The 16,089-nt window shown below is 43.9% G+C and overlaps 1 protein-coding gene across 1 annotated transcript in view; it reads right to left on the bottom strand.

Moving 5' to 3' along the window:
• Window positions 1-667: 667 nt before the first annotated feature.
• The window catches only part of blk (BLK proto-oncogene, Src family tyrosine kinase), a 66,558-nt gene continuing 51,136 nt past the window's right edge, over window positions 668-16,089 (bottom strand). The window contains exons 12-13 of the mRNA XM_071412478.1: window positions 2,660-2,791; window positions 668-2,148 (exon numbers count right to left, since the gene is read on the bottom strand). Coding sequence (XP_071268579.1) covers window positions 1,946-2,148; window positions 2,660-2,791 — 335 coding nt within the window. The 3' untranslated portion in view covers window positions 668-1,945. The remainder of the gene's footprint in view (window positions 2,149-2,659; window positions 2,792-16,089) is intronic.

The following is a 16,089-nucleotide window of genomic DNA, read 5'->3' as shown; positions in this document are numbered from 1 at the left end:
GTAGCCTACTACGGTGGCTATGTTGGTTTACTGTATTTTAAACAACATGTGGCCTACTACGGTGGCTATGTTGGTTTACTGTATTTTAAACAACATGTGGCCTACTACAGTGGCTATGTTGGTTTACTGTATTTTAAACAACATGTGGCCTACTACATGTGTACATTGCTTAAGATTCAAACCTTCTGAAACAGAAGGGTCTTCATTTTACTTTGAGCGTAAAGGTTTCCACAACTGACAAAGCGGAGTTGACTCAGTTAATAGGGTTGCTTAGTTACACTCAATATAATATAAATATATAATAACCACGAATGTTCTGCTTGATTGAGATCTCAATAGTCCTCAATGTTATTTTAGTTGTCAAACGATGTTTAAATAAAATAATCTGTGAGTTCTGGGTGGTGACTCATTCTGTTGTTTACTGCTTGTTAGTTTCCAGTTACTTCTTATATTTATATTTCCTTTATTTAACTCGTCAAGTCAGTTAAGAATAAACTCTTGTTTACAATGACAGCCTAGGAACAGTGGGTTTACTGCCTTGTTCAGGGGCAGAACGACAGATGTTTACCTTGTCAGCTCGGGGATTCAATCTTGCAACCTTTCAGTTACTAGTCCAATGCTCTAACCACTAGGCTACCCAAACAGTTGTATGATGGGAGTATCCATAAGCACTTAACCTTTTTTTATTGAAAAAGAGAAAAAGGGAGAGTTTTATTTCAAGACTGAGTTTCTAGGTCAAAAGCCATGTAGTAACTAGCATCTTAATTAACAATTTAACATTGATGTTGAGGTTGCTTGTCACAATCTAACAACCATCCCCATTGTAACAATGTACCCATTAAGATGCTACCCCCATCTATCATCCTACAGTATACCTACTGCTATTTTATCAGCCCGTCAATATTTACTACAGTAGGCACAAATTGTCATTTTACCACGTGGGGACTTCACTGTAAGCTCATGTCATATGGTTCTCAAAATTCACTTGAAGCAGCATCAAATAAATTACCAATAATATACATTTTTATTGATCAAATCTCATAGTTCAGGGGGCCCTATAGCGTTGTATGCACATTACAATGACTGTATAAAGGAACAAAGGAGGCCTGACATGAAAATATGTTCTGTTGTGTTCTCTCTTGTAGAAGCCTTTTCCCCCATGAGGAACCAAGAAGAAGAGTAGTATGTAGGCAAGTCTATGAGGATGAAGGCAAGTCCGTGAGGTCCTGTCCCGACCTAGCCCATACCATAACCATCACCATGCCAAAACACTGTTTGCACCCCACCCACCCGTCTCAGGATCAGTTTGTGTCTCTATAGGTCCCATATCGTCATCTTGGTCAATCCATTGGCCTCTCGTTTTGTCTCGTTTCATCAGCCTGCCTGTTTAAATCCATTTATCTTTCCATGGCTATGCCACAAGTCCTTAACAGACAAGGACCGACGTAAATAAGTGCAGTCAGATGCAGGAATCTATTTCTACTTCGAACCTCTGTGAGGTTTCCATTGCCGTCCTCTTGTGTTAATGATCCAGTCTCAGGGCTGGATCTCGTACCGTGGTGTGAAAAAGTGGTTGTAGTCTTTTCACACTACTGTGCCGACCCCCGAAACGAACTGTCCTGGCTTTGACATGTTCTTATCTTTTCACACGGTTCTTTTTAGCATGGTTCCAGGTAGCAACTATAGGAGATCTGTTTTTGAGTAACATGGGCCAACCAGGCCAATCTCACTACATCATTCATTGCTTGGCTCAATCAGGGATGAATCTCATATATATATGGACATGTAAGGATGTAGGGATGAAATTTCCATGTCTTCCTCGAGCATTAAAACAATAACTTTTAAACGTTGACATTTGTCGTCGTCCCCCCCAAAAAACACTATTGTTTTGGGGGGCGGGGGGGTGCTTTGACAGAAGCATTGAATGATGACTTTGAGTTCACCGTCAGATCTGCATCTCATATTGTCCCTCAGTGGCGATGAAGAAGTCGTTGAGAGTTTCCTGCAGGTGTTCGAAGGTGGGCCGTTCCTCTGGTCTCTCCTTCCAGCAGGTCATCATGAGGTCGTATAGTTCCCCAGGACAACCCTCCGGACAGGGCATCCTGTAACACCTGTCCAGGTTACGAATCACCTCAGGGTTCGTCATACCTGAGGGAGGGAGGGAGGGAGGGAGGGAGGGAGAACTCACAGATTATTTTATTTAAACATCGTTGGAGCCCTGTCTCTACCATTCCTGTCTGTGGTTGGAGCCCTGTCTCTACCATTCCTGTCTGTGGTTGGAGCCCTGTCTCTACCATTCCTGTCTGTGGTTTGAGCCCTGTCTCTACCATTCCTGTCTGTGGTTGGAGCCCTGTCTCTACCATTCCTGTCTGTGGTTGGAGCCCTGTCTCTACCATTCCTGTCTGTGGTTGGAGCCCTGTCTCTACCATTCCTGTCTGTGGTTTGAGACCTGTCTCTACCATTCCTGTCTGTGGTTGGAGCCCTGTCTCTACCATTCCTGTCTGTGGTTGGAGCCCTGTCTCTACCATTCCTGTCTGTGGTTGGAGCCCTGTCTCTACCATTCCTGTCTGTGGTTGGAGCCCTGTCTCTGCCATTCCTGTCTGTGGTTTGAGCCCTGTCTCTACCATTCCTGTCTGTAGTTTGAGCATTGTTTTTTTACCTGGATAGGGAATTCTTCCATAGGTGACTATCTCAGTCAGCAGGATGCCGAAAGACCAGACGTCTGTCTTTATACTGAACGTTCCAAAGTTAATGGCCTCCGGAGCTGTCCACTTAATGGGAAACTTAGCACCTGGTGTGAGAAAGAGGGAGGGAGAGAGAGAGAGAGAAATGACTCTACCAATGACTCTACCAAACTTAGCACCTGGTGTGAGAAAGAGGGAGGGAGAGAGAGAGAGAGAAATGACTCTACCAATGACTCTACCAAACTTAGCACCTGGTGTGAGAAAGAGGGAGGGAGAGAGACAGAGAGAAATGACTCTACCAATGACTCTACCAAACTTAGCACCTGGTGTGAGAAGGAGGGAGAGAGAGAGAGAGAAATGACTCTACCAATGACTCTACCAAACTTAGCACCTGGTGTGAGAAAGAGGGAGGGAGAGAGAGAGAGAGAGAAATGACTCTACCAATGACTCTACCAAACTTAGCACCTGGTGTGAGAAAGAGGGAGGGAGAGAGAGAGAGAGAAATGACTCTACCAATGACTCTACCAAACTTAGCACCTGGTGTGAGAAAGAGGGAGGGAGAGAGACAGAGAGAAATGACTCTACCAATGACTCTACCAAACTTAGCACCTGGTGTGAGAAAGAGGGAGAGAGAGAGAGAGAAATGACTCTACCAATGACTCTACCAAACTTAGCACCTGGTGTGAGAAAGAGGGAGGGAGAGAGAGAGAGAGAGAAATTACTCTACCAATGACTCTACCAAACTTAGCACCTGGTGTGAGAAAGAGGGAGGGAGAGAGAGAGAGAGAAATGACTCTACCAATGACTCTACCAAACTTAGCACCTGGTGTGAGAAAGAGGGAGGGAGAGAGAGAGAGAGAAATGACTCTACCAATGACTCTACCAAACTTAGCACCTGGTGTGAGAAAGAGGGAGGGAGAGAGAGAGAGAGAAATGACTCTACCAATGACTCTACCAAACTTAGCACCTGGTGTGAGAAAGAGGGAGGAAAGAGAGAGAGAGAAATGACTCTACCAATGACTCTACCAAACTTAGCACCTGGTGTGAGAAAGAGGGAGGGAAAGAGAGAGAGAGAAATGACTCTACCAATGACTCTACCAAACTTAGCACCTGGTGTGAGAAAGAGGGAGGGAGAGAGAGAGAGAGAAATGACTCTACCAATGACTCTACCAAACTTAGCACCTGGTGTGAGAAAGAGGGAGGGAAAGAGAGAGAGAGAAATGACTCTACCAATGACTCTACCAAACTTAGCACCTGGTGTGAGAAAGAGGGAGGGAGAGAGAGAGAGAGAAATGACTCTACCAATGACTCTACCAAACTTAGCACCTGGTGTGAGAAAGAGGGAGGGAGAGAGAGAGAGAGAAATGACTCTACCAATGACTCTACCAAACTTAGCACCTGGTGTGAGAAAGAGGGAGGGAGAGAGAGAGAGAAATGACGAACCCTGCTGTGATCCACAACCTGCACAGGTGTTCCACGTTGTACAACCCATATTTATGTTTATTTATTTTTCCCTTTTGTACTTTAACTATTTGCCCATCGTTACAACACTGTATAAAGACATAATATGACATTTGAAATGTCTCTGTAAGTGTAATGTTTACTGTTAATTTTTATTGTTTATTTCACTTTTGTTTACTATCTATTTCACTTGCTTTGGCATTGATAACATGTGTTTCCCCATGCCAATAAAGCCTTTTGAATTGAAATGAGAGAGAGATACACAGAGAGAGAGATATTTTAAAATTTGTTGTGTTAAATGAATAATCAATCCATTTCGCAAGCAATAATGTTATTTTCTCACAGAGGAAACCGATACACATCTAGAACGGAACCACAGATCAGTTTTATAGCAACAGAGATTAATTTAGTTTCGAGATAAGCAAAGGGGTATAATACAAAAGCAGGAGAGAGAAATAACTTTTTATTTTGGGGGAAATATAAACTTGAAATGAGCTAATTAAGTCAACGACCAAAAAACACACATCTAAGTCTAGATGTCTTAATGAATCAGAACAGCGATAGTTATATCTGGTTGCTTATCGATGTCAGCTGGCTAACTCATCCTCTGTTCTCACTAAGTATACCTCTCTGTTCTCACTAGTTCTCAAAAGTCACAATCAGCAACAATCAGTTATCAGTCAGACACTTTGGGTTATTTGCACCTAAGTAGTTAAATTTTTCTAGTTTTCGGTGACTTTTATCTAAACCAGAATGGACAACCCTCCCGGTAATGACCTACGCTATTATCTAAGGCCTGGATTCAATCTGATCACGCGTTATTGGCAATGTTTTAAAGGCAATGTTCCTGCAACGCATTCATGGATAAACGCTGTCACGGACAACGCAGTCACGGACAATGCAGTCACGGACAACGCAATCACGGACAACGCAGACACGGATAAATGCTGTCACGGACAACGTGGTCACGGACAACGCAGTCACGGACAACGCAGTCATGGACAACGCAGTCACGAACAACGCAGTCATGGACAACGCAGTCACGGACAACGCAGTCACGGACAACGCAGTCACGGACAACGCAGTCACGGACAACGCTGTCACGGACAACGCAGTCAAGGACAACGCAGTCACGGACAACGCAGTCATGGACAACGCAGTCACGGAAAAATGCTGTCACGGATAAATGCTGTCACGGACAACGCAGTCACGGACAACGCAGTCACGGATAAATGTTGTCACGGACACCGCAGTCATGGACAACGCAGTCACGGAAAAATGCTGTCACGGATAAATGCTGTCACGGACAACGCAGTCACAGATAAACGCTGTCACGGACAACGCAGTCACGGTAAACTCCACCATATGCCGAAAATGAACTTTAAATGGCACATTGTTGACAAAGTGCAATCGGATTCAATCCCAGACAGTTTTATCAACTAAGTTATCAGTTGTCTGGGAAACGAACAACATCTTCACACTTACTAGACTTTTTGTACAAATACAGTCATCTATACATGTTACTGTCCACCACTATACATGTTACTGTCCACCACTATACATGTTACTGTCCACCACTAGACATTTTACTGTCCACCACTATACATGTTACTGTCCACCACTAGACATGTTACTGTCCACCACTATACATGTTACTGTCCACCACTATACATGTTACTGTCCACCACTATACATGTTACTGTCCACCACTATACATGTTACTGTCCACCACTAGACATGTTACTGTCCACCACTATACATGTTACTGTCCACCACTATACATGTTACTGTCCACCACTAGACATGTTACTGTCCCCCACTAGACATGTTACTGTCCACCACTATACATGTTACTGTCCACCACTAGACATGTTACTGTCCCCCACTAGACATGTTACTGTCCCCCACTAGACATGTTACTGTCCACCACTATACATGTTACTGTCCACCACTAGACATGTTACTGTCCACCACTAGACATGTTACTGTCCACCACTATACATGTTACTGTCCACCACTAGACATGTTACTGTCCCCCACTAGACATGTTACTGTCCCCCACTAGACATGTTACTGTCCACCACTATACATGTTACTGTCCACCACTATACATGTTACTGTCCACCACTATACATGTTACTGTCCACCACTATACATGTTACTGTCCACCACTATACATGTTACTGTCCACCACTATACATGTTACTGTCCACCACTATACATGTTACTGTCCCCCACTAGACATGTTACTGTCCACCACTAGACATGTTACTGTCCCCCACTAGACATGTTACTGTCCACCACTATACATGTTACTGTCCACCACTATACATGTTACTGTCCACCACTAGACATGATACTGTCCACCACTATACATGTTACTGTCCACCACTAGACATGTTACTGTCCCCCACTATACATGTTACTGTCCACCACTAGACATGTTACTGTCCACCACTAGACATGTTACTGTCCCCCACTATACATGTTACTGTCCACCACTAGACATGTTACTGTCCCCCACTAGACATGTTACTGTCCACCACTATACATGTTACTGTCCACCACTAGACATGTTACTGTCCACCACTAGACATGTTACTGTCCACCACTATACATGTTACTGTCCACCACTAGACATGTTACTGTCCACCACTATACATGTTACTGTCCACCACTATACATGTTACTGTCCACCACTAGACATGTTACTGTCCCCCACTAGACATGTTACTGTCCACCACTAGACATGTTACTGTCCACCACTAGACATGTTACTGTCCACCACTATACATGTTACTGTCCACCACTAGACATGTTACTGTCCACCACTAGACATGTTACTGTCCACCACTAGACATGTTACTGTCCACCACTATACATGTTACTGTCCACCACTAGACATGTTACTGTCCACCACTAGACATGTTACTGTCCACCACTATACATGTTACTGTCCACCACTATACATGATACTGTCCACCACTATACATGTTACTGTCCACCACTAGACATGTTACTGTCCACCACTAGACATGTTACTGTCCACCACTATACATGTTACTGTCCACCACTATACATGTTACTGTCCACCACTATACATGTTACTGTCCACCACTAGACATGTTACTGTCCACCACTAGACATGTTACTGTCCACCACTAGACATGTTACTGTCCACCACTATACATGTTACTGTCCACCACTATACATGTTACTGTCCACCACTAGACATGTTACTGTCCACCACTAGACATGTTACTGTCCACCACTATAAATGTTACTGTCCACCACTAGACATGTTACTGTCCACCACTAGACATGTTACTGTCCACCACTATACATGTTACTGTCCCCCACTAGACATGTTACTGTCCACCACTAGACATGTTACTGTCCACCACTAGACATGTTACTGTCCACCACTATACATGTTACTGTCCCCCACTAGACATGTTACTGTCCACCACTAGACATGTTACTGTCCACCACTATACATGTTACTGTCCACCACTATACATGTTACTGTCCACCACTAGACATGTTACTGTCCACCACTAGACATGTTACTGTCCACCACTAGACATGTTACTGTCCACCACTATACATGTTACTGTCCACCACTATACATGTTACTGTCCCCCACTATACATGTTACTGTCCACCTCTATACATGTTACTGTCCACCACTAGACATGTTACTGTCCACCACTAGACATCTTACTGTCCACCACTAGAGATGTTACTGTCCACCACTAGACATGTTACTGTCCACCACTAGACATGTTACTGTCCACCACTAGACATGTTACTGTCCACCACTAGACATGTTACTGTCCACCACTAGACATGTTACTGTCCACCACTATACATGTTACTGTCCACCACTATACATGTTACTGTCCACCACTAGACATGTTACTGTCCACCACTATACATGTTACTGTCCACCACTAGACATGTTACTGTCCACCACTAGACATGTTACTGTCCACCACTAGACATGTTACTGTCCACCACTATACATGTTACTGTCCACCACTATACATGTTACTGTCCACCACTAGACATGTTACTGTCCACCACTATACATGTTACTGTCCACCACTATACATGTTACTGTCCACCACTAGACATGTTACTGTCCACCACTATACATGTTACTGTCCACCACTAGACATGTTACTGTCCACCACTATACATGTTACTGTCCACCACTATACATGTTACTGTCCACCACTAGACTATACATGTTACTGTCCACCACTATACATGTTACTGTCCACCACTATACATGTTACTGTCCACCACTATACATGTTACTGTTCACCACTAGACATGTTACTGTCCACCACTATACATGTTACTGTCCACCACTAGACATGTTACTGTCCACCACTAGACATGTTACTGTCCACCACTAGACATGTTACTGTCCACCACTAGACATGTTACTGTCCACCACTATACATGTTACTGTCCACCACTAGACATGTTACTGTCCACCACTATACATGTTACTGTCCACCACTATACATGTTACTGTCCCCCACTAGACATGTCACTGTCCACCACTAGACATGTTACTGTCCACCACTAGACATGTTACTTTCCACCACTAGACATGTTACTGTCCACCACTATACATGTTACTGTCCACCACTAGACATGTTACTGTCCACCACTAGACATGTTACTGTCCACCACTAGACATGTTACTGTCCACCACTAGACATGTTACTGTCCACCACTAGACATGTTACTGTCCACCACTAGACATGGTACTGTCCACCACTACACATGTTACTGTCCACCACTAGACATGTTACTGTCCACCACTAGACATGTTACTGTCCACCACTAGACATGTTACTGTCCACCACTAGACATGTTACTGTCCACCACTACACATGTTACTGTCCACCACTAGACATGTTACTGTCCACCACTATACATGTTACTGTCCACCACTAGACATGTTACTGTCCACCACTATACATGTTACTGTCCACCACTAGACTATACATGTTACTGTCCACCACTAGACATGTTACTGTCCACCACTAGACTATACATGTTACTGTCCACCACTAGACATGTTACTGTCCACCACTATACATGTTACTGTCCACCACTATACATGTTACTGTCCACCACAAGACATGTCACTGTCCACCACAAGACATGTCACTGTCCACCACTAGACATGTTACTGTCCACCACTATACATGTTACTGTCCACCACTATACATGTTACTGTCCACCACTATACATGTTACTGTCCACCACTAGACATGTTACTGTCCACCACTAGACATGTTACTGTCCACCACTATACATGTTACTGTCCACCACTATACATGTTACTGTCCACCACTATACATGTTACTGTCCACCACTAGACATGTTACTGTCCACCACTATACATGTTACTGTCCACCACTAGACATGTTACTGTCCACCACTAGACATGTTACTGTCCACCACTATACATGTTACTGTCCACCACTAGACATGTTACTGTCCACCACTATACATGTTACTGTCCACCACTAGACATGTTACTGTCCACCACTAGACATGTTACTGTCCACCACTAGACATGTTACTGTCCACCACTAGACATGTTACTCTCCACCACTATACATGTTACTGTCCACCACTAGACATGTTACTGTCCACCACTAGACATGTTACTGTCCACCACTAGACATGTTACTGTCCACTATTAGACATGTTACTGTCCACCACTATACATGTTACTGTCCACCACTAGACATGTTACTGTCCACCACTAGACATGTTACTGTCCACCACTATACATGTTACTGTCCACCACTAGACATGTTACTGTCCACCACTAGACTATACATGTTACTGTCCACCACTAGACATGTTACTGTCCACCACTATACATGTTACTGCCCACCACTATACATGTTACTGTCCACCACTAGACATGTTACTGTCCACCACTATACATGTTACTGTCCACCACTATACATGTTACTGTCCACCACTAGACTATACATGTTACTGCCGACCACTATACATGTTACTGTCCACCACTAGACATGTTACTGTCCACCACTATACATGTTACTGCCCACCACTATACATGTTACTGTCCACCACTAGACATGTTACTGTCCACCACTAGACATGTTACTGTCCACCACTAGACATGTTACTGTCCACCACTAGACATGTTACTATCCACCACTATACATGTTACTGTCCACCACTATACATGTTACTGTCCACCACTAGACATGTTACTGTCCACCACTAGACATGTTACTGTCCACCACTATACATGTTACTGTCCACCACTAGACATGTTACTGTCCACCACTAGACATGTTACTGTCCACCACTAGACATGTTACTGTCCAACACTATACATGATACTGTCCACCACTAGACATGTTACTGTCCACCACTAGACATGTTACTGTCCACCACTATACATGATACTGTCCACCACTAGACATGTTACTGTCCACCACTAGACATGTTACTGTCCACCACTAGACATGTTACTGTCCACCACTAGACATGTTACTGTCCACCACTAGACATGTTACTGTCCACCACTAGACATGTTATTGTCCACCACTAGACATGTTACTGTCCACCACTAGACATGTTACTGTCCACCACTAGACATGTTACTGTCCACCACTAGACATGTTACTGTCCACCACTAGACATGTTACTGTCCACCACTAGACATGTTACTGTCCACCACTAGACATGTTACTGTCCACCACTAGACATGTTACTGTCCACCACTAGACATGTTACTGTCCACCACTGGACATGTTACTGTCCACCACTAGACTATACATGTTACTGTCCACCACTATACATGTTACTGTCCACCACTAGACATGTTACTGTCCACCACTAGACTATACATGTTACTGTCCACCACTAGACATGTTACTGTCCACCACTAGACATGTTACTGTCCACCACTAGACATGTTATTGTCCACCACTAGACATGTTACTGTCCACCACTAGACATGTTACTGTCCACCACTATACATGTTACTGTCCACCACTATGTATGTTACTGTCCACCACTAGACATGTTACTGTCCACCACTAGACATGTTACTGTCCACCACTAGACATGTTACTGTCCACCACTAGACATGTTACTGTCCACCACTAGACATGTTACTGTCCACCACTAGACATGTTACTGTCCACCACTAGACATGTTACTGTCCACCACTGGACATGTTACTGTCCACCACTAGACTATACATGTTACTGTCCACCACTATACATGTTACTGTCCACCACTAGACATGTTACTGTCCACCACTAGACATGTTACTGTCCACCACTAGACATGTTACTGTCCACCACTATACATGTTACTGCCCACCACTATACATGTTACTGTCCACCACTAGACATGTTACTGTCCACCACTATACATGTTACTGTCCACCACTATACATGTTACTGTCCACCACTAGACTATACATGTTACTGCCCACCACTATACATGTTACTGTCCACCACTAGACATGTTACTGTCCACCACTATACATGTTACTGCCCACCACTATACATGTTACTGTCCACCACTAGACATGTTACTGTCCACCACTAGACATGTTACTGTCCACCACTAGACATGTTACTGTCCACCACTAGACATGTTACTATCCACCACTATACATGTTACTGTCCACCACTATACATGTTACTGTCCACCACTAGACATGTTACTGTCCACCACTAGACATGTTACTGTCCACCACTATACATGTTACTGTCCACCACTAGACATGTTACTGTCCACCACTAGACATGTTACTGTCCACCACTAGACATGTTACTGTCCAACACTATACATGATACTGTCCACCACTAGACATGTTACTGTCCACCACTAGACATGTTATTGTCCACCACTAGACATGTTACTGTCCACCACTAGACATGTTACTGTCCACCACTAGACATGTTACTGTCCACCACTAGACATGTTACTGTCCACCACTAGACATGTTACTGTCCACCACTAGACATGTTACTGTCCACCACTAGACATGTTACTGTCCACCACTAGACATGTTACTGTCCACCACTAGACATGTTACTGTCCACCACTGGACATGTTACTGTCCACCACTAGACTATACATGTTACTGTCCACCACTATACATGTTACTGTCCACCACTAGACATGTTACTGTCCACCACTAGAATATACATGTTACTGTCCACCACTAGACATGTTACTGTCCACCACTAGACATGTTACTGTCCACCACTAGACATGTTATTGTCCACCACTAGACATGTTACTGTCCACCACTAGACATGTTACTGTCCACCACTAGACATGTTACTGTCCACCACTAGACATGTTACTGTCCACCACTAGACATGTTACTGTCCACCACTAGACATGTTACTGTCCACCACTAGACATGTTACTGTCCACCACTAGACATGTTACTGTCCACCACTAGACATGTTACTGTCCACCACTAGACATGTTACTGTCCACCACTAGACATGTTACTGTCCACCACTGGACATGTTACTGTCCACCACTAGACTATACATGTTACTGTCCACCACTATACATGTTACTGTCCACCACTAGACATGTTACTGTCCACCACTAGACTATACATGTTACTGTCCACCACTAGACATGTTACTGTCCACCACTAGACATGTTACTGTCCACCACTAGACATGTTATTGTCCACCACTAGACATGTTACTGTCCACCACTAGACATGTTACTGTCCACCACTAGACATGTTACTGTCCACCACTAGACATGTTACTGTCCACCACTAGACATGTTACTGTCCACCACTAGACATGTTACTGTCCACCACTAGACATGTTACTGTCCACCACTAGACATGTTACTGTCCACCACTAGACATGTTACTGTCCACCACTGGACATGTTACTGTCCACCACTAGACTATACATGTTACTGTCCACCACTATACATGTTACTGTCCACCACTAGACATGTTACTGTCCACCACTAGACTATACATGTTACTGTCCACCACTAGACATGTTACTGTCCACCACTATACATGTTACTGCCCACCACTATACATGTTACTGTCCACCACTAGACATGTTATTGTCCACCACTATACATGTTACTGTCCACCACTATACATGTTACTGTCCACCACTAGACTATACATGTTACTGCCCACCACTATACATGTTACTGTCCACCACTAGACATGTTACTGTCCACCACTATACATGTTACTGCCCACCACTATACATGTTACTGTCCACCACTAGACATGTTACTGTCCACCACTAGACATGTTACTGTCCACCACTAGACATGTTACTGTCCACCACTAGACATGTTACTATCCACCACTATACATGTTACTGTCCACCACTATACATGTTACTGTCCACCACTAGACATGTTACTGTCCACCACTAGACATGTTACTGTCCACCACTATACATGTTACTGTCCACCACTAGACATGTTACTGTCCACCACTAGACATGTTACTGTCCACCACTAGACATGTTACTGTCCAACACTATACATGATACTGTCCACCACTAGACATGTTACTGTCCACCACTAGACATGTTATTGTCCACCACTAGACATGTTACTGTCCACCACTAGACATGTTACTGTCCACCACTAGACATGTTACTGTCCACCACTAGACATGTTACTGTCCACCACTAGACATGTTACTGTCCACCACTAGACATGTTACTGTCCACCACTAGACATGTTACTGTCCACCACTAGACATGTTACTGTCCACCACTAGACATGTTACTGTCCACCACTGGACATGTTACTGTCCACCACTAGACTATACATGTTACTGTCCACCACTATACATGTTACTGTCCACCACTAGACATGTTACTGTCCACCACTAGACTATACATGTTACTGTCCACCACTAGACATGTTACTGTCCACCACTAGACATGTTACTGTCCACCACTAGACATGTTATTGTCCACCACTAGACATGTTACTGTCCACCACTAGACATGTTACTGTCCACCACTAGACATGTTACTGTCCACCACTAGACATGTTACTGTCCACCACTAGACATGTTACTGTCCACCACTAGACATGTTACTGTCCACCACTAGACATGTTACTGTCCACCACTAGACATGTTACTGTCCACCACTAGACATGTTACTGTCCACCACTGGACATGTTACTGTCCACCACTAGACTATACATGTTACTGTCCACCACTATACATGTTACTGTCCACCACTAGACATGTTACTGTCCACCACTAGACTATACATGTTACTGTCCACCACTAGACATGTTACTGTCCACCACTATACATGTTACTGCCCACCACTATACATGTTACTGTCCACCACTAGACATGTTACTGTCCACCACTATACATGTTACTGTCCACCACTATACATGTTACTGTCCACCACTAGACTATACATGTTACTGCCCACCACTATACATGTTACTGTCCACCACTAGACATGTTACTGTCCACCACTATACATGTTACTGCCCACCACTATACATGTTACTGTCCACCACTAGACATGTTACTGTCCACCACTAGACATGTTACTGTCCACCACTAGACATGTTACTGTCCACCACTAGACATGTTACTATCCACCACTATACATGTTACTGTCCACCACTATACATGTTACTGTCCACCACTAGACATGTTACTGTCCACCACTAGACATGTTACTGTCCACCACTATACATGTTACTGTCCACCACTAGACATGTTACTGTCCACCACTAGACATGTTACTGTCCACCACTAGACATGTTACTGTCCAACACTATACATGATACTGTCCACCACTAGACATGTTACTGTCCACCACTAGACATGTTACTGTCCACCACTATACATGATACTGTCCACCACTAGACATGTTACTGTCCACCACTAGACATGTTACTGTCCACCACTAGACATGTTACTGTCCACCACTAGACATGTTACTGTCCACCACTAGACATGTTATTGTCCACCACTAGACATGTTACTGTCCACCACTAGACATGTTACTGTCCACCACTAGACATGTTACTGTCCACCACTAGACATGTTACTGTCCACCACTAGACATGTTACTGTCCACCACTAGACATGTTACTGTCCACCACTAGACATGTTACTGTCCACCACTAGACATGTTACTGTCCACCACTAGACATGTTACTGTCCACCACTGGACATGTTACTGTCCACCACTAGACTATACATGTTACTGTCCACCACTAGACTAGACATGTTACTGTCCACCACTAGACATGTTACTGTCCACCACTAGACATGTTACTGTCCACCACTAGACATGTTACTGTCCACCACTAGACATGTTACTGTCCACCACTAGACATGTTACTGTCCACCACTAGACATGTTACTGTCCACCACTAGACATGTTACTGTCCACCACTAGACATGTTACTGTCCACCACTAGACATGTTACTGTCCACCACTAGACATGTTACTGTCCACCACTAGACATGTTACTATCCACCACTAGACATGTTACTGTCCACCACTAGACATGTTACTGTCCACCACTAGACATGTTACTGTCCACCACTAGACATGTTACTGTCCACCACTAGACATGTTACTGTCCACCACTAGACATGTTACTGTCCACCACTATACATGTTTCTGTCCACCACTAGACATGTTACTGTCCACCACTAGACATGTTACTGTCCACCACTAGACATGTTACTGTCCACCACTATACATGTTACTGTCCACCACTAGACATGTTACTGTCCACCACTAGACATGTTACTGTCCACTACTAGACTAGACATGTTTCTGTCCACCACTAGACATGTTACTGTCCACCACTAGACATGTTACTGTCCACCACTAGACATGTTACTGTC

The sequence above is a fragment of the Salvelinus alpinus genome, chromosome 8 (assembly GCF_045679555.1).
Source record: "Salvelinus alpinus chromosome 8, SLU_Salpinus.1, whole genome shotgun sequence".
Lineage (NCBI taxonomy): Eukaryota > Metazoa > Chordata > Actinopteri > Salmoniformes > Salmonidae > Salvelinus > Salvelinus alpinus.
This window is presented reverse-complemented; position numbering and strand designations above follow the sequence as displayed.